This window comes from Phallusia mammillata, chromosome 7 (genome assembly GCF_965637545.1).
Source record: "Phallusia mammillata chromosome 7, kaPhaMamm4.hap1.1, whole genome shotgun sequence".
In the NCBI taxonomy this organism is placed as follows: Eukaryota; Metazoa; Chordata; class Ascidiacea; order Phlebobranchia; family Ascidiidae; genus Phallusia; species Phallusia mammillata.
In genome coordinates this window covers 22,071,257-22,094,696 of record NC_137258.1, presented here as the reverse complement: position 1 = coordinate 22,094,696, position 23,440 = coordinate 22,071,257, and the positions used below count along the sequence as shown (strand labels likewise).

Below are 23,440 nucleotides of genomic sequence, written 5' to 3'. Positions count from 1 at the left end.
GTGCAGCTAGCCAATACGGCTGATCTCTCGTCACCAGCTGCACTGATGAGACCCAGTCTGCAGAACATGGCAGTTCCCGACGAGATCTCGTGCGTGCAGGACCTACATGTCCCGCGTGCGCGCGTGCACGACCCGTAAGTTCGCGTGCAAGACCAATTTCAGCAGGCGCAAAGCAAGTAAAAGAGGTCAAGACAGCCCAATTAAATGCCTTTGGTGCAAAATTTTCGCGTGCAAACCCCAAAACTTAGCGTGCAAAAATTTTTTTCAAAAAAAAAATCGCGCGTGCAGCTGCCACACTCTGCAGACTGGGATGAGACCATATAGGTCGAAACAGTGTGCGCTGTCTGCAGCTTAAGACTGTTTTTGTTTCCATGATTATAAATTTTAAGATAAGTAGAGTTATATTACAAATCCAAAACTTGAAACTCGGACATATTTGATCCCTAAATAAACAAGACTTTTACCGATTTAAAGTTTGGCTATGAACATGGTCGACGACGTCATACAGTTACGGGAAAGTACCCGACGAAACATGGTGGATCAGCTCTCGGTAAAGATATAAAGTCGATTGTACGAGTTGCAGGTAGGGATAGACACAGTGGTGGGATTTAGCCGGTTCGCACCGGTTCTGTAGAACCGACTCACGAAATTTTATGAGATTAGCGAACCGGTTAGCATTACTGGTTACTGTCATTGGACTTTTTGCAACCGGCTGAAAAATATGACTTTCGTAATAGAACCGACAGACAAAAAAGTTGAGTCCCACCACTGGATAAACACCGCCCCCCAAAAGCAAATCTTAGTGTCAACATAAAAACTTAAATCTATTATTTTTTGTATAAACATATCCAACAAAACAAAAATATGTTTTTACAGTGACCACGGCTGCAGTTGTTAAAACATTGTAATAAAATTTGTTCAGGATACACATGAGAAATATGTTTGTTAAAAAATGTGGGTATGTTCCGAATTATCAAACCTACCATTTTGAATTTAGAATCCAAACCAATGCGACGGAGCCAAGAAGTTAGTCTGTCTGCTCAGAAACCAGTACGGGTTTGGTGGGATGGTTCATCATATGACCGCTTGCTACCATATCGGCCTGGCGACAAATCGTGTGGTTTTATTTCACTACAAACGTGGCAATTACTACAAAAATGTTTTAATGAACGGTAGTAAGTGCTTTGTTGACCCCGGAAAGGCATGGAATCTGCCTTTATTGGACAAAGGATCATGTAAGTGGATACCTTATTTAACCTTATCTGTTTTTAATGGCATATACTTGGTTGGGCGAGCAAGCAAATATGGCAATCATAACTTTTGTTTATTTATTATTGCAAGTTGTAAATGTAAGTTGAGTTTATTTTGTGGGGAAAACAAATCGTAGCAGCACAACCGCGCATTCACCTTTTCGGAAATAGCTGTGCAACGTTGAGTAGTTATAAACATCAAGACTGGGGGATCATAATATAATGTAATTTGCGCAGAATCGCACCAATAACACTTTGTTTCAGACTATTACTAAACTATGGCAAGCAATTCTTTAAAATAAACAATATTGCACTGTTTTTGCAGCATCTTTGCCTTTAGTTGCCTTTCATGCTCCCCTGTGGATAGAAGACAGTGTTTTTCCAACCACCTCGCTTCCGCAAGATGTCGCCCCATACATTCAATCTTTCCATGGCTTTCCTGTAGCTTGGTGGCAAGGACAAATTGTCAAGTACATTATGAGACCCACAGAACGATTACAACAAGAAATTAAGATGGTCAAGAAACAGCTAAACTTCTCGACTCCAATACTTGGGTAAGGGTAATAACAAAATTGAACATGACAAACAAGATTTTGTTTGTCAGAACTTCCAAGAATGAAGCAAGCGTGAATCAAATTTCCTGATTAAGAAAACGTTTCTAAACTAAAGCGCCATGGTTCACACCAGTAAGCTATATTCATAGATTGCATGTACGCCGGACGGACAAAGCTGCAATAAACGAATACGAAGATAATGTGTACATGGAGCTCGTTGCAGCTTGGTTTGAAGTTTTTGACCAACGAAGGATTCTTAGAGGAGAAAAACCGCTTGAAAGAAGAAGAATTTTTCTCGCTACAGACAGCAAAAAGAATGCTGAAGCATTGAGGGCAAAGTAAGTACAGTGGTTATCAACCAAGTTGTTTATAAGGCCAAAGAAATGGTAAACTTTATAAGAGCACTAAAAACAATTATGAGTGGGTAATTATGCAATATCTTACACTGTTATTTTTTCGAGCATATATAATCACTTTATATTGTTCATATTTTATGTATTCGTTACATTGGACTTAAACTGGTTGTAAAGCATTTCATCTAAACATCAGTATTACATGGAAGATATGTTGAATATGAATTCCTCAACAACTTAGAGGCGTCGGAATTTGCAGAAATCAAAGCCCGCCGAAATGAGAACGAGGGTTTATTGGGAGTCATGGTTGATATGTATCTCTTGTCGAAATGCTCGCATCTCGTGTGCGACGGAAACTCAAACGTAAGTCTTAGATTGACTCGTCGAGCAAACACGTGTTAGTGAAATTCAGGAGCCTTTCTGGAACTGGCGCTCTACTAACTGAGCTACAAAGCCTCAGCACTAAGTCCGGCAAAAAATCGAACCACATGCACCGTTGCCTGCCTGCTTATGCTGCACTTGTCAGCTTCTTAGTAACAAAAAATAGTTCATTTAGCTCTGCATTAGTTACTGACAAAGTTTTCTTACATAAAATGTGAAATCGATAAATAAGAAATGTTTTCAATGCTAGGTTTGCCGCATTGCATATGAACTGATGCAAATCCTTCATGTTGATGCATCAACAAGATTCACACCACTTGGAGAGGTCTACAAAAATGTTCCGTACGTCGTGCAGTTTCGAAAGCTATTAAATTTTGGCAATGAAAAAGAAACTCAAGAAGAAGAGTTTCGTTATAAAGAAGGCAGTATGTTAAGAGTGTTCAAACATTTCTACTACCACATAAGAAGAATCACTAATGTTTTGCCTATTAATGTGTTTAGCCAAAATTGTACAAAAGTGTAATTATTATTTTTTAGTGTTTTTCACCACAGTAAAAACAAAAAATGTTGAATATAGCAGAGTTGTAAACAGCCCGAAGTTGAAGCTCGACCTCCCAAAGTACAATCCCGAAACCCGGCCCGAACCCGAAAGTTTGTGAGAAGCCCGTTTAGCCCCGAAAGTTTGACAAACCTATACATAGAAGCCTCAGGAAAGACAATAATAGACAATTGGTTTTGAACAAGGCGTTTTAAGGCTGTTTGTTATTAGGTCAGGTCCAGCAGCTGGCTACTTAGATAGTTAAATTAATTTTGAAAAATACTGAAGCAGAGTGCAATGTCAGGCCCGAAGACTGTTTTTTTCTATTTTTTTTTAAATAAACGAACCTGTACAAATTGAACTTAGATGTGCATTATGGTAAAGCGCGTTAGTAACAAAACCGTAAACATTCAAGTACAAAGAGCGAGAAAACAAAACTTCACGTTAAACAATAAATATATGCATCACAGTCGTGAACTTACTAAAATCGAAAAAGATTACACAACCATCCTACAAAATCACACAACAGCAGCAAGTACTAGACTGTGTAGCTTCAGGTACGCTAGGGGGCTGCTGATATACATGCCTTTTTACTTGTACAACATTTACCACTTGTACAGTAGGCTGGCGATAATTAACAGGAGCAGCCTCATCCCTTTTAACGCAGCTCCCATAACCTGTCCGTGAAGATATAAGAGCACTTGGATGCTTCTTATTGGACAACGGCTTTAAAAACCTTTTTTCGTCTGACGAATCCTCGGAATCATCGAAATCAGTAGCCCTGAAATTCATTATCAAGCTTGACAGGTTAGTATGTCAAAGTTGCTTATCTACCGAGATTATTATTTTTTTTACATTTTATTTTAATCAAAATATCTAACACACCCGTTGCACTGTTCTAGTCCTGAAATTGACAAACGTTCTGTGCTATAAGTGCATTACAATCAAGAGGTTCTTGGTTGTGTCTCATGTCACAAAAATAATTTTATATTTTACATATTTTTAAATTATGTACATCTTAAAGGCTCACATAAAGCACCTTCAGTTTCAAATCATTTAAGTAATTATGTTTAGTAGCAAGCTTAAAGAACAAATCACCTGACTATAGCGGTTTATGTTCTATATGGAGAATATCGCTTTATATCGGTGGGCGGCAGGTTGGCCACCTCTGTTTCAAATAAATCTTACTTGCGATGTTTTGCTTCAATCGTGTGTTTGAATGTCCTGCCACCTCTCATGAAAACACTACGGCCTTCATTGGTAGTTGTAAGTTCGTCTATATCGTATTCAGCAAGTCTTACTTCAATTTTTCTCAAAATTCCCCGTCTTTCCAGCACACGAAACACGTAAAGCCTGCGGTTGTCCAAACTGTAATACTTACCATTTTGAACACAGACTCGAATTTTCGGGAAATCAGAAACTTCCATTTCGCCATTTTCAATTTTCTCTACAGCCTCATTTACGTTGCTACCAGAGGTGAAGATGCTTCCAATGCTTTCATGAGTGAATCTAATTCGACTTGGAGCAATTCGAATCACCTTGTGACTGCTGTATGCCATTCTGCTGTATGAACTGAGAGCTAGCAGCAACGTTTTTTCAATAGGTACCTATTCTTACTGGGAACAATACAATCAAAGCAAGAGTCAATTGAAGCGTATAACAACGTACACAGATCAGTTCTTGCGACCAGACAACCAACGATACTTCAGTTTCGCGTTAGGGTTTTTCCAAATTCTTGTCCCGTTATTTGTCAGGTAACACAAAAGTTGTTTAATAAGCGATCTGCTGGTTTACATGGTTGACAAAGCATTTACGTGGAGACTGCGAAAACACTTTGTGGTCGTACTTATCGCTGCTTTATCGCGTAACTGAAACTAGGGTTAATTTTAACGTTATAATATGTTTGTGATTAAGTACTGAGTCTTATACTAATACTACAAGATGTTAACTGGTATTGGAAACCCAGTTATCACTGCGATATCACCGCAAGTAGCGTTTTTAGACCACAATCCGTCAAACAATCACACAATAGTTGTCAAGTAAAAATTGTACACGAGTTTGTTCAACAAAGGTTCGCCTGCTAGGTTTATAATATCGATTTAACTCGTACAAAAATGGTGTAACATATTTCACAATCTCTACCACTGTACTTGGAGCGTTGATGGCATCGCCTAATTATTAGATAATTATCTATCAACCTAATAGATAAAAGATACCAGACCAAAGCGAAACCCCAAATCTGAAAATGACCAAAAACTATAGAATCGCGGTTGTCTTCATTAAAAGAAATGGTCTTGTTCGACCTTATAAAATAGTCCCAAGAGACATTTAAACGCCAGACAACAGAACCGCTACCGTCTTTGGGCAAAGAATTACACCTTGATGATTTTTCTTACTAGGTTTATCTGAACCCAAGGGCAGTGCTGGATTAAGGGTCTGCTGGCCTGTAGGCACATTTTATAAGTGGCCCGAAAATCAGGATTGCCAACTTAAAAATTAGAATTATCAGTGTTGCCAAATCATTCTACTGATTTTAAAGTGGCCTGGATTTTTGACTGGCCTGTAGGCACGTGCCTACTTTGCCTAATGGTTAATCCAGGACTGCCCAAGGGATGAATGTTTGGGTGTGCATTACCTTGTTTTCACAATCACTGTTGTTATCATCAGTGCAAAAAGATCAGTTTATAAAATTATGCGATAATATTTCCACAATAAAATTGAAATTACAACGATAAAAATACTGCAAAAAAATTCACAAATCGAAGCAATGCATAGTTACCACGTTAATTTATTTTTCATCTAAATTAAAACTTACCGGGTCCAAAAGTAAATGCCGGTAGATTTTTGACAAACGTGAGAAGTTTTTCGTGGTGTTGTAAGATTTTTATTGGAACAGACTTACGATAAATTTTAGCTGACCAGCTAACTGCCAATTTAATTAGCAAACGCATTCAAACCCGAAGGAGAATTAAAACTTTACAAATATTTTGATCAAAGCACCAATTAGGAAGAAATTATAATGTGAAAACGATTAAACCAGCTGATTCATTTCTTCTCGACTTGTGCTTGCGGTCTCAGTCAAAATGCGCATGCAGAAACGCACATCACACACGCACACACACACATACACGCACGCACACACACGCACGCACAGTTTTCATCGGAGCGACTTGCCAAAGGCAGAGGCAAGGGAGAAGGGTTGGAAACATACATGTAAGCACAACAGCTGTAAGAGTTTGTGTAAAGTGTATCTGAAAAAGTAGTGTTGAGTTCTACAGACCCGTGCTGCTCAATCAGTTAATTAAAGCAGTATGAAGCCTTTGTGTAGTTTGAAAACAGCGGCAATGGTGTATTTAAGGGAAATGTATCTTAAGTTAATATACCTGACTTTCATTGGATTGTGTTTAGTGGTGCAGTCGCGTATACTTGTAATCATAGCCCTGTGACACGTATGTGGTGTTTAATTTTAGCTGACCACAGGATATAATGGTTGCTGGTGACGATGTGTGCTACCTGGCCCCGTCGAAAATACGGTTTAGCCAGGACACCGTAGCAGCAACCTTCCAAAACGGAGACTCTATAAATGAGTTAATCAATGAAATTGGTTGTGGCGACTTAAAGGTTGAGGACATAAAACCTATTAAAGTCGCAAGAATCGACGAAAAGTATTACAGCGAGGACAATAGACGACTTTACGTATTTCGTGTTTAACAAAAGCAAGGCAAAATCAACAGTATCCCTATTCATTTGGTAAAGCACTTACCCGAGGTAAAACTGACAACAAAAAACGACGGACGGTCTGTTCAAGTTCGAGGAGATCATACAAAACCTCACACATTCAAAACCCGTACCAGGTTAGTTTAGCCGAATAACACATTTCAAAAGGCTCCATCCACTTGTTTTAGCCCTTGGGCAATTTTCTACCATTTAAATGTATTGTAAACCAAATTAAACGCTAATTGCAGCACAGGCTTTAAATGTACTAATGAGAGTACAGATTATCTTCGCTTTTGAAGATTCTTGCTGTCAATAATTAGTTTAAAGTTTGTAACATGTCAAAGGCCCTGTTTTTACCACGTTCAGTAACTGTACACGACTGAATACACAGTGTAAAATACGGCAGCATAAGTGTAAGTTCATCGTCAAATGGATCTTGCTTATCTAAAAAATAAATTTATTTGTACTTCAGACCTTGCAAGCAAACTGAAAAATGTGCCTCCACCGACCGTAACTATGGAAACGCGTCCCTCGTGGGTTACCAAGGCAACACGTCAACGAGACAGAAGACATCATCTCAGAATTTGAAAAGTAAAGAAACAGTGGCGATGTCGTCATCAACGAATTGTGACGAAACAGTTTCCCACGATGACGTGAAATATTACTACAATGACTCAGCAGTTTACCAGAGCTACCGAAAGTCTCATTACGATTACGAAGCATATTATTCTGACTATTACCATAGTAATAGGTTGGGATCTAGCCGTTCATTCCTTAAAGACAGCAGTGATTCTGGTGGTTGGTCGTTTAAAACCAAGCTAATGATCGGTATTGGTGGCCTTGCTCTAGCCTGGTATCTCGTGTCTAAAATTAAACAAAAAATCACCACTTACGCTCCGATTGTAGCAAAAGCAGCAAAAGAGATTGTAAAATGTGCTCGGCCATTTGTCAAGGTTTTTGCGTCGTTGTTAAGTAAGTGTTACTATGTTATGAAGAATAAATGCTATGATGTGCTTGATGGCATTTGGTACGTCATGTCACGACATAACACCCAATATCTGTTAAAGGAAAATTTGCAATATGTTGGTGGACAAGCCCAGATTTGGTTCGCACGTTTTAGAAATTATCTAGAAATGTTGGCCCCATTAATAATGCTATTGTAAACTGGCTACTTCTTATTTTGAGTAAATGTCTTGCCCTCTTATTTTCAATATTACTGACTCTCTTTCAGTATATATTAAGTGTCAGAGTTTGGAGTAACAGACTCCACTGTGTATTTCGCGTTTACGTTTTGTAGATCGCTGTATTTCGTGTGTATATTGTCAATACGTGTGCTAAATTCTGTAGTTTCATGGTAATATAATTCTAATGATATCAAATGCAGTGGGGTTGTATTCTACATTAGGTTTTAAATAAAGTTACCTTTGGCTTAGACCAGTGGTTCCCAACCTTTCTACGCCACTGGACCGGTAAAAACCTAAAAAAAATCCACGGACCGGCAACAAAAGATCGTAGTGAATGCAACAGATATTTGTATGCTTTTTGTTCACCAACGTTGTCGTTGCGCAACATAATGCAAGGTTTAGTCATAGCCTATATATTTAGGACGAAAAATTGCAACCAAACGGCAATCAACTCAACTTAAACAACAAAACGCCAATCTATTTACATACAAAGTCAATGTTTTAAGTTTTTGCAAACATTCAGATGTCAAATATTGAGATTTGTCTTAAATTCGATTGTTGGTCTATCGTTTGTTCACAGCTGTACAAAATAATCGCCATAATTACGATAAATGATGTTCAAGTCCAGTCAATCTCTGTCTGTGAATAATACACAGCATCAGATGTGTAATTACCTGCATAAACTTTCGTTTTTTTGCGGAAATTTTGGACCGTAAAGTCGTAAAGAAAATTAAAGCAGTACACACTGTATTGTACCTATCACTCTGTACCTATCAGGTTATGGTAGCGCAGCTTATGACGAAAGATCGGCCATATGAGTCAATATAGCCCCGAAACAGTGTCCACTGGCTGCAGCTTACCATGTATTGGCTCGATGCTTTCAAACTAAAGCTGTGTTGGAAAAGCATGTGCATTCAGAGACTTTCACATTCCAAAGAAGATGGTTCCAGATCCATCATAGTTTACGATTTGGCAATGTATCATGGTTTGCCTTCTTGCTAAAATATTCAAATTGATATAAAGCTTGTCACCGCCTCTAGTTGGAATAGCTCTCACTGAATAAAAGTGCAGAGTTGTAAGTAGGGCAAGGCTTTTTTTCAAATCGGGTTATTGCGTTGTTATTGCAATAGAACGGGCTTGAATTGATTCTGACTTTACATTTGGCATCAAGCCACATTTTACCAACTTTCGGGACCGATTCGGGCGTCGTCTTTTCAAAAATTTTTCGGGGGTCTACAATTTTAGTTCTGCTTGCTACTCTGTAGCAGAACTACTTTATTTATGGTTTTTATTAGTTGCTTGTCTTGATTTTTGGCAGGGCAGTTCACCCTAGTTTAACGGCATGGTCTTTGCGTGAAAGCGACGGATCTCAAGAATTATTCATAAAAACACGCAACACCATCATCTATACCAGCGGTTCCCAAACTGGGGTCCGCGGTCCTTTAGGGGTCCGTGAGGCAATTTTGGGGGGACCGCGAAGCGGTTGAAGTAATTCTATAATCTTATTTGGCGTCAGTTTGTGCCACTAAATAAGTTTAAATCAAAGTAGAATTGAGAATCGACTGTCTCTATTGCTAAACAATCGCCTTTATTAATGACAACTATCAAAAATGCAATTGTTCGCGCACAATCGTAATGTTTTTGTCCTGTTTGTGATGTCACATGCTGTCTTTGGATGACTGTTATGAGCAAATTTTGCATAACTAGTTAAAATAGTGTAATCAACTTTCGTATTTATGTAATACACATTTAGGCTTAAGGACCGCGAGCCCTCGAAATAATGGCAAAGGGACCGTTTTGAAAAAAATATGAAAAAGTTTGGGAACCGCTGATCTATACAGAGCATTACATTCCGAGCATATCGCGACTTGGAAACTCCCTAAGTCGAATCTGTTTTACCGATGGATACACAATACAAATCACAAGAGGAAAAGCGTCGTGCTATGCCTGATTGAGCATAAGTGGTGTATCACCGTTCACTATTGGATGTCAGCTAGTCAGAAAAAGATTGCAGTTGGTTTTGTATTTCGAAAATGGCGTATACCAGTCATACTGAAATACGGTTAGCTCCAAGCGAAATCAGATTCACTCAAGACAACATAGGACATACATTCACGCATGGTGGAAATGTCAATGAGGCTATAAAGAAAATCGGATGGGGTTTAATGAAAGCATCAGAGTTTCCACTAATTCGGGTCTGCGTTAGGGATAACAAGTACTACAGTTTGGACAACCGGCGTCTTTACGTGTTTCGTGTTCTGGAAAAGAGAGGAAAGCTAAGACAAATTGATGTAGTTCGGGTCACATACATTGACAAGTTTACATCAAACAACGACGGTTACAGCATCTACGTGAGAGGATGCCAGAACGAGACTTACGACCATACGTTTGAAAGATTACGAAGTATTTCAACACCTTTCAGTGAACTTGCCACAAGACCTGCTAGTTATTCACTTCCAAGGTATGTTTTGTATTTTAGCTGTTGCTGCCAGACATATTAAACGTTTTGACGTGCCATACAATACACCTTCATCAGGATAATGGCTTATATTGAAAAGTCAAAATGTTTTGTTTGTGTTTGTTACTTTTGTCTCTTTTGTGAAAAAAATGTTTTTTTAACTACATTAACAGAATACTTTACAAAAAAGTCGATTTTAAGTCGCGCAAAATGTGACAAATTCTGAAAAAAAAAGCCTACGCTTGTAGCCATACTATTGTATCATATAACTTTACAAAGGTAAACTACATTCTTTTAACAAAGGTATAAGATTTTGGCATCACATAAAAGTATAATATTTCTTCATTTTCAAGCATGAATGCGGCAAATTCAATTGTGGTTGATATGGAAAGTATGGAATCGGACGTCGACTCATCTGTTTCGGAGTCAAGTTCAAATGTCGACTCAACTGTTTCGATGCCAAGGTCAAATGTTGACTTCCCTATCACAAACCCAAGGCCAAGAGTGATTCAATGTGACACAATGGACAACGAACCAGACAACTGGTGTAGTTGCATTATTTTGTAGGCATTGTTTTTTTTTGCTATGTACTTGCGCATTGTATATTCAAGCTTTATTGCAAATTTTTTTATGTTTTTGATACTATCATCAGTTTTTGACACAACTTTTACCATTTTAGTAGTTTTTTCGTTACATTTAATGGTCTTATTTACCACTGTTTAAACTTGAGTTGCCTAAACCTGCTCTATAGCATACTGGTAACCATGAATGACAAATATTGTTTCTGCAAATTCCCAAAATACACAAACCATGGAATAGATGTCTTTTGTTAAAGGCTAAAACGTCACAGTTAAAGCGCCCAACATCGGTGAACCTGAATGGCAGTCGCGTCATAACAGATCACGCAGCAACTTGCGGAAGTTCCAATCGCGAAACCTAAATATCACCGAGAGTTTGCTGGCGCAGGGTGCTGTAACCAGCGCACAATAACCTGTGGCTAAACGGTTTGAAAGGTTTCGCTTTCCACAATTCAAGTCTTTCAGTGGTTGACGTGTTTTAAAAGAACTTTGTAATTTTGAGTCAGGGCCTTGGTGGCAGTAAAGGGCCATGCATGATAGCTTACTTTGTTGCTGCCGGTTTTAATCTGGTAACCGATGCAGAAATGTAATGTAGTGACCAAAACAGAAATCAAAACCGTTACGTTATTGCCAGAAAGTGTCTGTGTGAACAAAACACATACCATTTATTAATTATTAAGCAGTTCAGTTTTAATGGCACTGCAAAGCATTGGTATCGCATGGTATTTAGTTGTTGCTAGTCCTGTTTCCTTACAGCTACATTTGTTTCGCCTGTCGTATTCACGCGATCTACATTGCCTTATGTTTCTTTAAATTAAAGCAGTAAAAGAATACATGCCGTATGTGGTTTGACGTTTAGGAAGCAGATAGCACTGGCAATTGAGTTTTTAGCAAAACAATCGTATCGAAAAGGAAAGTGCCTGGCATTTATTGATAGTTTATGTTTTTCTCCTGCTTACTTGCGGTGCACACAATATAAACTTGTGACATGTTTAAACTTTTGGTCAATTTTGAATCTAAGGCGGATGTAGCAAACATAGATTGATTGTAAAGACGATATAATGGTAGCCGGTGACAATGTGTGCTGCCTAGCACCGTCCGAAATACGGTTTAGCCAGGACACCATAGCAGCAACCTTCCAAAATGGAGACTCTGTAAATGAGCTGATCAATAAAATTGGTTGCGGCTACCTGAAAGTTGAAGATATACCTAGTATAAAATTAAAAGAGTCGACGAAAAGTATTACAGTCTGGACAACAGGCGACTTTACGTGTTTCGTGTTTTACAAAAGCAAGAGAAAATCAACAGCATCCCTGTTCGTTTGGTAAATCGCTTACCCGAGGTTAAATGGACAACAAACAACGAAGGGCGGTCTGTTAAAGTAAGAGGAGATCAAACGCTGCCTCATACATTAACAAGTCAGACCAGGTTCGTTCAGTTGATAACATAAAGCTAAATATTTCCTAGGTTTTATTTGAATGTATTTCATTTCCATGTGTTATTTTATTTTCAACGTTTATTAAAAGTACGCAACTGACTGCAGCGTAAAGTGCGACAGCTGTATCCATTTATTGTCAAATTGACCAAAAAAAAGGCAAAATTCATTTTTATAAACGAATAACTGTGTCTTTATCATGCAATATCAATGTTTTGCCCCCTTTAGTGCTTACCGAAAAAAAATGTCATTTTAATTTTTTTTAGATCTGAAATATCCGCCGCCGACGATCGTAACTATGCAAACGCATTCCTCGGGAGTAACCAAGGCAACACGTCAACGGAACTGGAAACAACATCGCAGCCCGAGATACCTGTTGAAACGGGGATTGTGTCGCCAGCAAGGGCTTGTGACGAAACACTTTACCACGATGACGTCAACTATAACTACAATGACTCAGAACTTTACCAAAGTTACCAAACGTGTCACTTTGATGACGATGTCCGTCATGATGAGTATTATGTTAATCAAGATGACGACTCCTCTCGCAAAGACAGCAGTGACTCTGGGGGTTGGTCATTCAAAGTCAAGCTAATGGCCGGGCTTGGAGTTCTTGCATTAGCCTGGTATCTTCTATCTAAACGCAACAAACAAACCACCAATGCTCCAAGTGCACCCAAAACTGCAAAAGAAGTAATAAAATGTGCAAGGCCTTTCGCCGAGGATATTACAACGTTGTTTAGTATGTGGTAGGACGTTCTAAAGTATAATCGCTATGATGTCCTCTGAGACATTTGTGCAATGGGAGTAGAAAGATAAACACACATTCACTTCATTTAACCGCTGTCTTCCCCCAAATAACGCAAAAAATAATGTGGTAGCTTTCAACTGATAAGCAATTGTTCCCCGGCAAGTGTGCGATTTTTGATTTGGGAAGTTGTGCTTTCAGAGTTTTACATTCCAACAAAGTGTCTTATGGACCCAGAGTGGACGATTTTTAAACACACCATGATTTGCTTTTTGTTAAATTATTCAAGTAAATATTTATTTGGTTGTCAATGTCTATTTCTTGAATAATACTCGGTGTGAATCAAGGTCTCCATATAATTCATATTTTTTTTGTGATGTCGAAAGTAGTTTGACTTTACAATTCAATGGCATCTTCTCTGCGTGAGGGCTACTGCTTCAAATATCATTCTTATTACTACCCAAAATCACAAACGGGACAATCTTGACTTGGAAAGTCGAAACCGTATTGGAAAAACGTCACGCAATAACTCATTACACATAAGTTGCCGATGACAAAACTGTACTATGGATAGGTGAATCACACAACATTACCATAGAAAAAACGTCACAATATGCCTCATTAGTAGTTCTATTTTGAGAGCGCTGAAATTATCTAAGACTGTTCAAAGTTGGGTGTCAGCCAGTCAGAAAAATCAGATTGCAGTTGGTTGCACATCTCGGAAATGGCGTATACCAGCAATAAAGAAATACGGTTAGCTCCAAGTGAAATCAGATTCACTCAAGACACCATTCGACATACATTCACAAAAGGCGGAAGTGTCAATGAGGCTATAAAGAAAATCGAAAGAGGTTTAATGAAAGCATCAGATTTTCCGAAAATTCGTGTCTGTATTCGGGATAACAAGTATTACAGCTTGGACAACCGGCGTCTTTACGTGTTTCGTGTGCTGGAAAAGAGAGGAAAGCTAAGACAAATTGGTGTTGTTAGGGTCACATACATTGACAAGTTTACAACAAACAACGACGGATACAGTATCGATGTGAGAGGACGCCACTACGAGATCTACGATCATACGTTTGACACATTACGAAGTATTTCAGCACCTTTCAGTGAACTGGCCACAAGACCTGCAAGTTATTCACTTCCAAGGTATGTTTTGTATTTTAGCTGTTGCTGCAAGACATATTAGACGTTTTGACGTGCCGTACAATATACCTTCATCAGGATAATGGATTATTTTGAAAAGTCAAAATGTTTTGTCTGTGTTTTGTTACTTTTGTCACTTTTGCGAAAAAAATGTCTTTTAACTACATTAACATATATTCTACAAAAAATACTCTACAAAAAAGTAGATTTTAAGTCGCGCAAAATGTGACAAATTCTAAAAAAAAAGCCTACGCTTGTAGCCATACTATTGTATCATATAACTTTACAAAGGTAAACTACATTCTTTTAACAAAGGTATAAGATTTTGGTATCCCATAAAAGTATAATATTTCTTCATTTTCAAGCATGAATGCGGCAAATTCAATTGTGGTTGATATGGAAAGTATGGAATCGGACGTCGATTCACCTGTTTCGGAGTCAAGGTCAAATGTTGACATCACTCCTACCGAGCCAAGGTCAAATGTTGACTTCACTCTCACAAAACCAAGGCCAAGCGTGATTCAATATGACACAATGGACAAAGAACCAGACAACTGGTGTAGCTGCGTTATTTTGTAGGCTTGTTTTTTTATGTTGCTCATTGTATATTCAAGCTTTATTGAACAATTTTGTATGTTTTTTCTACTACCATAAGTTTGTGACACAACTTTTCACCATTTCGTTACATTTATCATAATAGTGTTATTCACCATTGTGTAAACCTAAGTTGCTTAAACCTGCTCTGTAGTATACTAGTAGCAAAGAATGACAAATATTGTTTCTGCAAATTCCCAAAATACACAAACCATGGAATAGATGTATTTTGTTAAAGGCTAGAAACGTCACAGTTAAAACGCCCAACCTTCGGTGAACCTAAATGACAGTCGCGTCATAACAGATCACGCAGCAACTTGCGGAAGTCCCAATCGCGAAACCAAAGTATCACCGAGAGTTTGCTGGCGCAGGGTGTTGTAACCAGCGCACAATAATCAGTGGCTAAACGGTTTGAAGGGTTTCGCTTTCTACAATTCAAGTCTTTCAGTGGTTGACGTGTTTTGGAAGAACTTTGTCATTTTGAGTCTGGGCCTAGGTGGCAGTAAAGGGCCATGTATGATAGCTTACTTTATTGCTGCCGGTTTTAAGCTGGACCGATGCAGAAATGTAATGTAGTGATCAAAATAAAAATAAAAACCGTTATGTTATTGCCAGAAAGCCGTTTTTTTCAATTGGGAGATAAATTACAGAAATTTCGCCATCAGATTACTTTGGCATGTTTGGTGATTTTAATGTACTTGTTTGTTGCTGCTTGTTATTTGAATGGCGTTTAGAACACTAAAGTGTGTTATCTAACCTCAACTATTCGAAGTAAATTTGTAAATTCACCCATCGTATCTTACGAAGAGAGTTCCCCTAAAGCAATGGTTTCCAACCGGGGAGGAATTTTAAAACTTGAGGGGAGGATTTTTTTACATGTTGTTTGTAAACAGACACTTAAGCTCTGGGAATACGAAAAATCATTAGAAAAATCTTCTAAGGATTTAGCATCTACTATGTAGTATATTTGGGAGAAATGAAAATGTTTTAAATTGTTAGGGAAGGAAGTTGTCGAAATAGGTTGGGAACCACTGCCCTAAGCATATGTGTACATTTGACTGACAAGCAAATAGAAAATGTTGTTTTGTTTGAAGAACTTTTATCGACTCGTGGTGTCTGTGTCAACAAAACAAACACCATTTATTAATTATTAAGCAGTAGCTTCTTAATTTAATACCACTGCAAAACATTAGTATCGCATGGCATTTAGTTGTTGTTGGTCTTGTTCCCTTACAGACTTACAGCTACATTTGTTCCGCATGTATCGCGCAATCTGCATTGCCTTATGTCTCATTCAATTAAAGCAGCAAAAGAATACATGCTGTATGTGGTTTGACGTTTAGGAAGCAGATAGCACTGGCAATTGAGTTTTTAGCAAAACAATTGTGTCGAAAAGGAAAGTGCCTGGCATTCTTTGATCGTTTGTGTTTTTGTCCTGTTTACTTGCAATGCACACAATATAAACTTGTGACTTATTTAACATGTTAAAACGTTTTGTCAATTTTAAATCCAAAAGCGGGTGTAGCAAAAATAGATCGATTGCAAAGAAGAAATAATGGTAGCCGGTGACAATGTGTGCTGCCTAGCGCCGTCCGAAATACGGTTTAGCCAGGACACCATAGCTGCAAACTTCCAAAATGGAGAACCTATAAATGATCTGATCAATAAAATTGGCTGCGGCGACTTAAAGGTTGAAGATATAAAACCTATTAAAGTCGCAAGAATCGACGAAAAGTATTACAGCGCGGACAACAGACGACTTTACGTGTTTCGTGTTTTACAAAAGCAAGGCAAAATAAACAGCATCCCTGTTCGTTTCGTAAATCACTTACCCGAGTTTAAATGGTCAACAAAAAACGACGGACAGTCTGTTCAAGTTCGAGGAGAGCATACAAAACTTCACACATTCAAAACCCGTACCAGGTTAGTTCAATTTAACACTAAGCTAAATATTGATTTTTATCACGGGGTTCGAACCCAGGACACTCCCGGGGACGAATCACGATCAGTTTTTTTATGTCTGTATGTAGGTCAGGCGCGCCAGACCATTCGGTCAAGTTCCTGCCCACAAAGCTAAATATTTCCTAAGTTTTATTCCGAATGCATTTTTCTACCGCCAAGTGTTTGAATGTGCAATGAAGTAAACAATAAGGCTATAACTGCAATATACTGTTGTGAAGATATTTGTTTTTGTAGCCTGTCTTGCTTTCATTTCCACTTGTTATTTTATTTTCAACGTTTATTAAAAGTACGCAACTAACTGCAACGTAAAATGCGACAGCTCTGTCCATTTATTGTCAAATTGACCGAATGAAAAGACAAAATTCAATTTTACAAACGAATAACTGTATCTTTATCATGCAATACCCAAGTTTTGCTCCCTATAATGATTACCGAATTTTTTTTATACATTTTAGATCTCAAAACCGATCTGAAAAATCTTCCGCCAACGACCGTAACTATGGAAACTCGTCCTTCAGGAGTAACCAAGGCAACACGTCAACGAAACCGAAAACATCATCACAGCCTGAGATACCAGTACAAACGGGGAATGTTTCGTCAGCAAGGGCTTGTGACGAAACACTTTGCCACTATGACGTAAACTATTACTACAATGACTCAGAACTTTACCAAAGTTACCAAACGTGTCACTTTGATTACAAAGTCCATCATGATGAGTATTATGTTAATCAAGATGACGGCTCCTCTCGCAAAGACAGCAGTGACTCTGGCGGTTGGTCATTCAAAGTCAAGCTAATGGCCGGGCTTGGAGTTCTTGCATTAGCCTGGTATCTTCTATCTAAAAGCAACAAACAAATCACCGATGCTCCAAGTGCACCCAAAATTGCAAAATAAGTTATAAAATGTACAATGCCATTCGTCGAGGATATTACACCGTTGTTTAGTATGTGGTAGGACGTTCTAAAGTATAATTGCTATGATGTCCTATTGAGATAATTATGCAGTGCCAGTAGAAAGTCTATGCAGTGCCAGTAGAAAGATAAACACGATTTTTAAACACACCATGATTTGCTTTTTGTTAAATTATTCAAGTAAATATTTATTTGGTTGTCAATGTCTATTTCTTGAATAATACTCGGTGTGAATCAAGGTCTCTATATAATTCATATTTTCTTTTGTGATGTCGAAAGTAGTTTGACTTTACAATTCAATGGCATCTTCTCTGCGTGAGGGCTACTGCTTCAAATATCATTCTTATTACTACCCAAAATCATAAACGAGACAATATCGACTCGCAATAACTCATTGCACATAAGTTGTCTATGACAAAACTATGTACTATGGATTGGGTAAATCACACAACATTACGATAGGAAGAACGTCACAATATGCCTCATTAGTAGTTATATTTTGATAGCACTGAAATTAACTATGACTGTTCAAAGTTGGGTGTCAGCCAGTCAAAAAAGCCAGATTGCAGCTGATTGCATTGGAAATGGCGTCTATAAGTAATAATGAAATGCGGTTAGCTCCAAGTGAAATTAGATTCACTCAAGACACCATTGGACAGACATTCACAAAAGGCGGAAGTGTCAATGAGGCTATAAAGAAAATCGAAAGTGGTTTAATGAAAGCATCAGATTTTCCGAAAATTCGTGTCTGTATTCGGGATAACAAGTATTACAGCTTGGACAACCGGCGTCTTTACGTGTTTCGTGTGCTGGAAAAGAGAGGAAAACTGAGTCAAATTGATGTAGTTCGAGTTCCACACTCTGATAAGTTTACGACGAAAAATGACGGTTACAGCATCAATGTGAGAGGTCGCAAGCAAAGAACCTACAAGCACACGTTTGAAAGATTGCGAAGCATTTCAGTACCTTTAAGTGCAAAAGCTATAAGAACGCCTGTGAGTTCTTCACGTTCAAGGTATTTTATTTTATAACATTAAACAAAGTATTAAAGACCTAGTATGTAATAGCCGCGTTAAGTCTATGTGAACTTAACAAAAAAGAATTTCAAACAATCAAGGTTACTCTGATCTAAACTGTTCGACCACTGCAACAAGTTTGGCATGTGAATAAAACACATTTTTCCTGTTTTTAGCAGGAATTTGAAGAATTCGTATATAGTTGACATCGACCCAACAGCTTCAGAGCCAAGAACACATGTGACTCATTTTGACAAGTTGATTGACAACAAACCAAAAAAGTGCTGTAGTTGCGTTATTTTGTAGGCTTTGTTTTTCCATGTTGCGCATTGCACATTCAAGCTTTATAAAGTTGCATATTTTTTTACTACTAAGAGCTTTTTGACACAGCTTTTGCCATTTTACTATTTTCGTAGTGGTCTTATTTCCATTGTGTAGAAATTCCAGTTGCTCGCTTAACAATTACTAGAGAAATATTGTTTCTTCGAAGTGGTGTCGCAACTATTGTCATGACGTAGTAAAAATATGCTATTAACGTATTGGAGTTGCTTTGTCAAAGGTTGCAAACGTCACAGTTAAGTGTCCAACCTCCGGTGAACCTGAATGGTTGTCGCGTCACGAAAAATCACGTGAAAAATTGAGGAAGTCCCAAACGCGAAACCAAAGTATCACCGACTGTTCGTTGGCGCAGAGTGCTGTAAACATCGCACAATAATCAGTGGCTAAACGTTATAAAGTGTAACGTCAGTTTTAAATGTGACTTCTACAATGCACTACACGTAGTATTGGTAAGTTTATCTTTTACGAAAGTACTTAACTTTCATAACTGGCGTTTATCATAACCTATAACGTCATAACACAATATAAAATGTTTTAAACGCCAGTTTCACCACCAAATAGTGACATGGATATTTCCTAAAACGAAACCGGTACTACCGGTTTTAACATTAAACTGACAGATTATTCGTTATGTTTTTTATCTTGGCCCACCATATGCAAAAGCTTGTTCTGGACTGAAGCGATCTTCACACTGACAACAGGAAAAACGTCATACCCCCTCTTTACACATAAGTGGTCTATGACGATTTAATAAGAAAACTTTGTATCTGATGGTGGGCGGTTTTTAGCTGAGGATTCATTTACCTACGACTGTTCAAAGTTGGATCACATCTAGTCAGAAAAGATTGCAGATGATTTTATGTTTTGGAAATGGCGTATATCGGTAATAATGAAATACGGTTAGCACCAAGCGAAATCAGATTCACTCAAGACACCATTGGACATGCTAATAGTCGCGTTTGGTAGCCTTGCTTTGGCCTGGTATCTTCTATGATAAAGGAAAGAACAAATCACCATTTACGTCCCGATTGCAGCAAAAACTGCTCAAGAGATTGTAAAATGTGCGAGGCAATTCGTCAAGGTTTTTGCGTCGCTGTTAAGTATGTGATACGATGTTAAATTCTACGATGTCTCTGATGAGATTAGTACATTGGCACTAGAAATCTATGAAAAAAATAGGGAAAAAAGTAATTCTTGTAAAACTCATTTACTTGCTAACACTGTTGTTTTTTGACCAACAATTGTTCCCCCTTAATATAATTTTTTTTTTGCAATTTTGGGAACGTTGTGCTTATAGAACCCAGAGTGGACGACTTTCAAACACATCTCAATTTGCTTCTTAATTGATTTTTTTTCAAATAAATATGGGTTTGGTTGTCAATGTCCCTTTACTAAATACGTGTTAATGCAAAGTAAAGTTTCCATATAGCCAGTGGTGAGATTGAAATTTTTTGTCAGTCGGTTATATCACAAAAGTCAAATTTTTCAACCGGTTCTGTTACAAAAAGTTATATTTCCATTGAGAGTAACCAGTAATGCTAACCGCTCGCTGATCTCATAAAATTACGCGTGACGGATCTATAGAACCGGTGCGAACCGGCTAAATCTCACCACTGCATAGGCTATAACTCATATTTTCTTGTCATGGTGTAGTAAAAAATTACAATTCGAAAAAAAGATTACAAAATTTTACAAATTACAATTTACATTTACAATTCCGATCTTCTCCGCGTACAAACGACAACTTAAGTGTCATTCATATTACTTTCAACTATACCAGATAAAGAAAAAAATTTCCGAGCTTGTCACTACAAAAGTCGAAACTGTATTAAAAGCAACTTCACATTATGCCTCATTACGTATGTTGTCTATGACCAAACCGTTTCATCGATGAATGCACCACACAAAATTGAAATAGTAAATACGTCACACCACGCCTTATTGCACATAGGTTGCCTATGACTAAACATTTTTACCGATGAATGCACCACACAAAATTAAAATAGTAAATACGTCACACCACGCCTTATTGCACATAGGTTGCCTATAAGTGTTATAAGTTGGATGCTAGCTGGTCAGAAAAGGTTTGTAGCTGGGTTTTTAATCTCAGAAATGTCGCATACCGGTAACAATACAATGCGCTTAGCTCCAAGTGAAATCAGGTTCACTCAAGACAGCATAAGACGCGAATTCAAAAAAGGCGGAAGTGTCAATGAGGCTATTAGGAAAATAGAAAGGGGTTCAATGAAAGCATCAGTTTTTCCAAAAATTCGTGTCTGCGTTAAGGATAAAAAGTATTACAGTTTGGACAACCGGCGTCTTTACGTGTTTCGTGTGCTGGAAAAGAGAGGAAAACTACGCAAAATTGATGTAATTTGTGTCTCACATATTTCGTCTAAAAAGTTTACAACAAACAACGACGGATACAGTATCGATGTGAGAGGACGCCACTACGAGACCTACGATCATACGTTTGACACATTGCAAGATAACTCTTCATATGCTTTACAACAAAGGTATGTTGTTTCTAAAATACGATTTCAAATAACAAGGTTAAAAAAATATACTTCTAATCTAATAAAACAGAATAATGCAAGCAAATGACAAAAATATACTTCTAGTCTAACAAAAACAGGGCAATGCAACCAAATGGTAAAAAAAAACTTTTAACACTACACAAAAAATAAAATTATTAAGGCTATTTTATAAAAGGGGTCATGAGTTCGAATACCTCCTTCGGTGGTTTGTTGTCGGATGCGTGGGTTCTTTTTTTTGACACTCCCTTGACAACACTTAGTAACAACATGAAAAGACCAAACTAATAAAAAAACGACATAACGCATGGCAACAAAAACTGGTAGATGTGCGTTTGACAACCACTGAATATATTTTGACATGACTAACATGGCGTCATCAATGCTTGTTAACATGTATTATCATTACTGGATGTGGCACAACAGTTTATTGCCTGAAAAAGGTAAACTATCTACTGTTTTGTACTTTCAAGCGTTTTAACAAGCAAGGGTTTTAGATTTTCATAGGTTTGCAGCAAATTCAGCGATCGACGCATCCAAAATACCTTGGGTTTGTATCAACGACCAGTCAAACTGCGAACAACACTGGGTGTTTTGGAACGAAACTATCACAAGCCTGCAGTGACTACTTTGGACAACAGTTTCTCCCAATACTAACAACTCCTGCGGGGGATGGTAGTAGTGGTGGTGTTTTCCTTACTTTAACTAAAACAAAATTTCCCATAATGTGAATCGTTGCCTTTACCTTTTTCTCTAGCTCGATTTAAAACTGACGACATTATATTTATATAAAACACAGCCTGTGTAGCTCAGTTGGTAGAGCGCGAGTCCCGGAAAGACTCCTGTCGTGGGTTCGAGTCCCACCACTGGCTAGATTTTTTTAGTCTGAGCCTTGCCATATGGGAATGCTTGGAAGACTGGCCTGGTTCGGTATAACGCCTTTAATGAGCCTGGCGTACTATAATAAGACACGGGATGTCTTAAACTTAAATAATAAAGAAAAACATTCCCTTTACCTCGCATTAATTAAAGCCCCCTTCTTCGTAACAATCAATCCTGCAAGCTATCACTCGCAGCACGTACCGATGTCGGGCTACCACACTATATCATGAATTGCGTTTTTTCAAATTGTAAAGACACTTATAAACTCGAGGTGATCAAATTGTTTCATTCTAATGCCTACTACATGCAACTCCCTGTTCATTCCAACTACGTCAGTAAACATTAACAACACCAGAAGCGCTGACAGACTAAATTATTTTGATGCCCGGGTAAGCACCGTAATCGCCTTGAGATCAATTTGCCATCGAGGTCCAAAAGCACAGGAAGAATAATTACACGACATCAAGTCTTTGTCACGCTCGTTCTTTTTCAAAAAAAGTTATATTGCACCTATTTTAGGCAATACGATCCCTAAATAACTAAAACACCCCCGCGACCTCACATTTACCAGAAATTCAGCTGTTCCCCTATTAACAAATTACACTTATCATTTATATTTTTTGCTGCTTGCTTTACCTCAGTGTGTTTTTGTTTTTGCTTTACCTCAGCGGCCTGCTTTTAACCGCTTTGTATCATACCAAACGAACTAGATAACTTGGTCACATACAAAAGAGCAAAAAACTGCCGTAGGTTTTTTTTAGATCAGACGCCCTGTCGAAGACAAGCAGCACCTTCCACAGCGAACTACCATCTGAGATCTCGCAATCGATCGTAATAAAGCAGGGAATAAGATGCTC

General features: G+C 38.0%; 2 protein-coding genes, 1 non-coding gene and 3 pseudogenes across 4 annotated transcripts; all 6 read left to right on the top strand.

Annotated features, from left to right (window-relative positions):
• The first annotated feature begins 487 nt into the window (after positions 1-487).
• On the top strand, positions 488-2,146 carry LOC145239088 (alpha-(1,6)-fucosyltransferase-like). Its single transcript, XM_080102370.1, has 4 exons — positions 488-550; positions 998-1,235; positions 1,576-1,804; positions 1,954-2,146. Exons 1-4 carry the CDS (start codon positions 488-490, stop codon positions 2,144-2,146), a joined length of 723 nt encoding a protein of 240 aa, XP_079958496.1.
• Positions 2,147-2,351: 205 nt separating this feature from the next.
• LOC145238452 (uncharacterized) lies at positions 2,352-3,112 on the top strand. The gene is made up of 2 exons (XM_080101640.1): positions 2,352-2,520; positions 2,789-3,112. Exons 1-2 carry the CDS (start codon positions 2,461-2,463, stop codon positions 3,059-3,061), a joined length of 333 nt encoding a protein of 110 aa, XP_079957766.1. The 5' UTR covers positions 2,352-2,460; the 3' UTR covers positions 3,062-3,112.
• A 3,016-nt stretch (positions 3,113-6,128) lies between these two features.
• Positions 6,129-8,172, top strand: LOC145239209 (uncharacterized; annotated as a pseudogene). Its single transcript, XR_013862242.1, has 2 exons — positions 6,129-6,930; positions 7,266-8,172. The product of XR_013862242.1 is annotated as an uncharacterized LOC145239209 (transcript).
• Positions 8,173-12,074: 3,902 nt separating this feature from the next.
• Positions 12,075-13,201, top strand: LOC145239087 (uncharacterized; annotated as a pseudogene).
• A 3,293-nt stretch (positions 13,202-16,494) lies between these two features.
• On the top strand, positions 16,495-19,543 carry LOC145239086 (uncharacterized; annotated as a pseudogene).
• A 2,956-nt stretch (positions 19,544-22,499) lies between these two features.
• On the top strand, positions 22,500-22,573 carry Trnas-gga (transfer RNA serine (anticodon GGA)). The gene has a single exon. It is a non-coding gene; the product is annotated as a tRNA-Ser (tRNA).
• Positions 22,574-23,440: the final 867 nt, after the last annotated feature.

Bases quoted from the DNA above. Each gene is read 5' to 3' on its own strand.
- LOC145238452 (XM_080101640.1), top strand. From the start codon at position 2,461: ATGGTTGATATGTATCTCTTGTCGAAATGCTCGCATCTCGTGTGCGAC. The intron at 2,521-2,788 runs GTAAGTCTTAGA...TTTCAATGCTAG, and splicing joins TGTGCGACGGAAACTCAAAC to GTTTGCCGCATTGCATATGA.
- LOC145239088 (XM_080102370.1), top strand. From the start codon at position 488: ATGGTCGACGACGTCATACAGTTACGGGAAAGTACCCGACGAAACATG. The intron at 551-997 runs GTAAAGATATAA...TTTTGAATTTAG, and splicing joins ACATGGTGGATCAGCTCTCG to AATCCAAACCAATGCGACGG. The intron at 1,236-1,575 runs GTAAGTGGATAC...CTGTTTTTGCAG, and splicing joins TTTATTGGACAAAGGATCAT to CATCTTTGCCTTTAGTTGCC.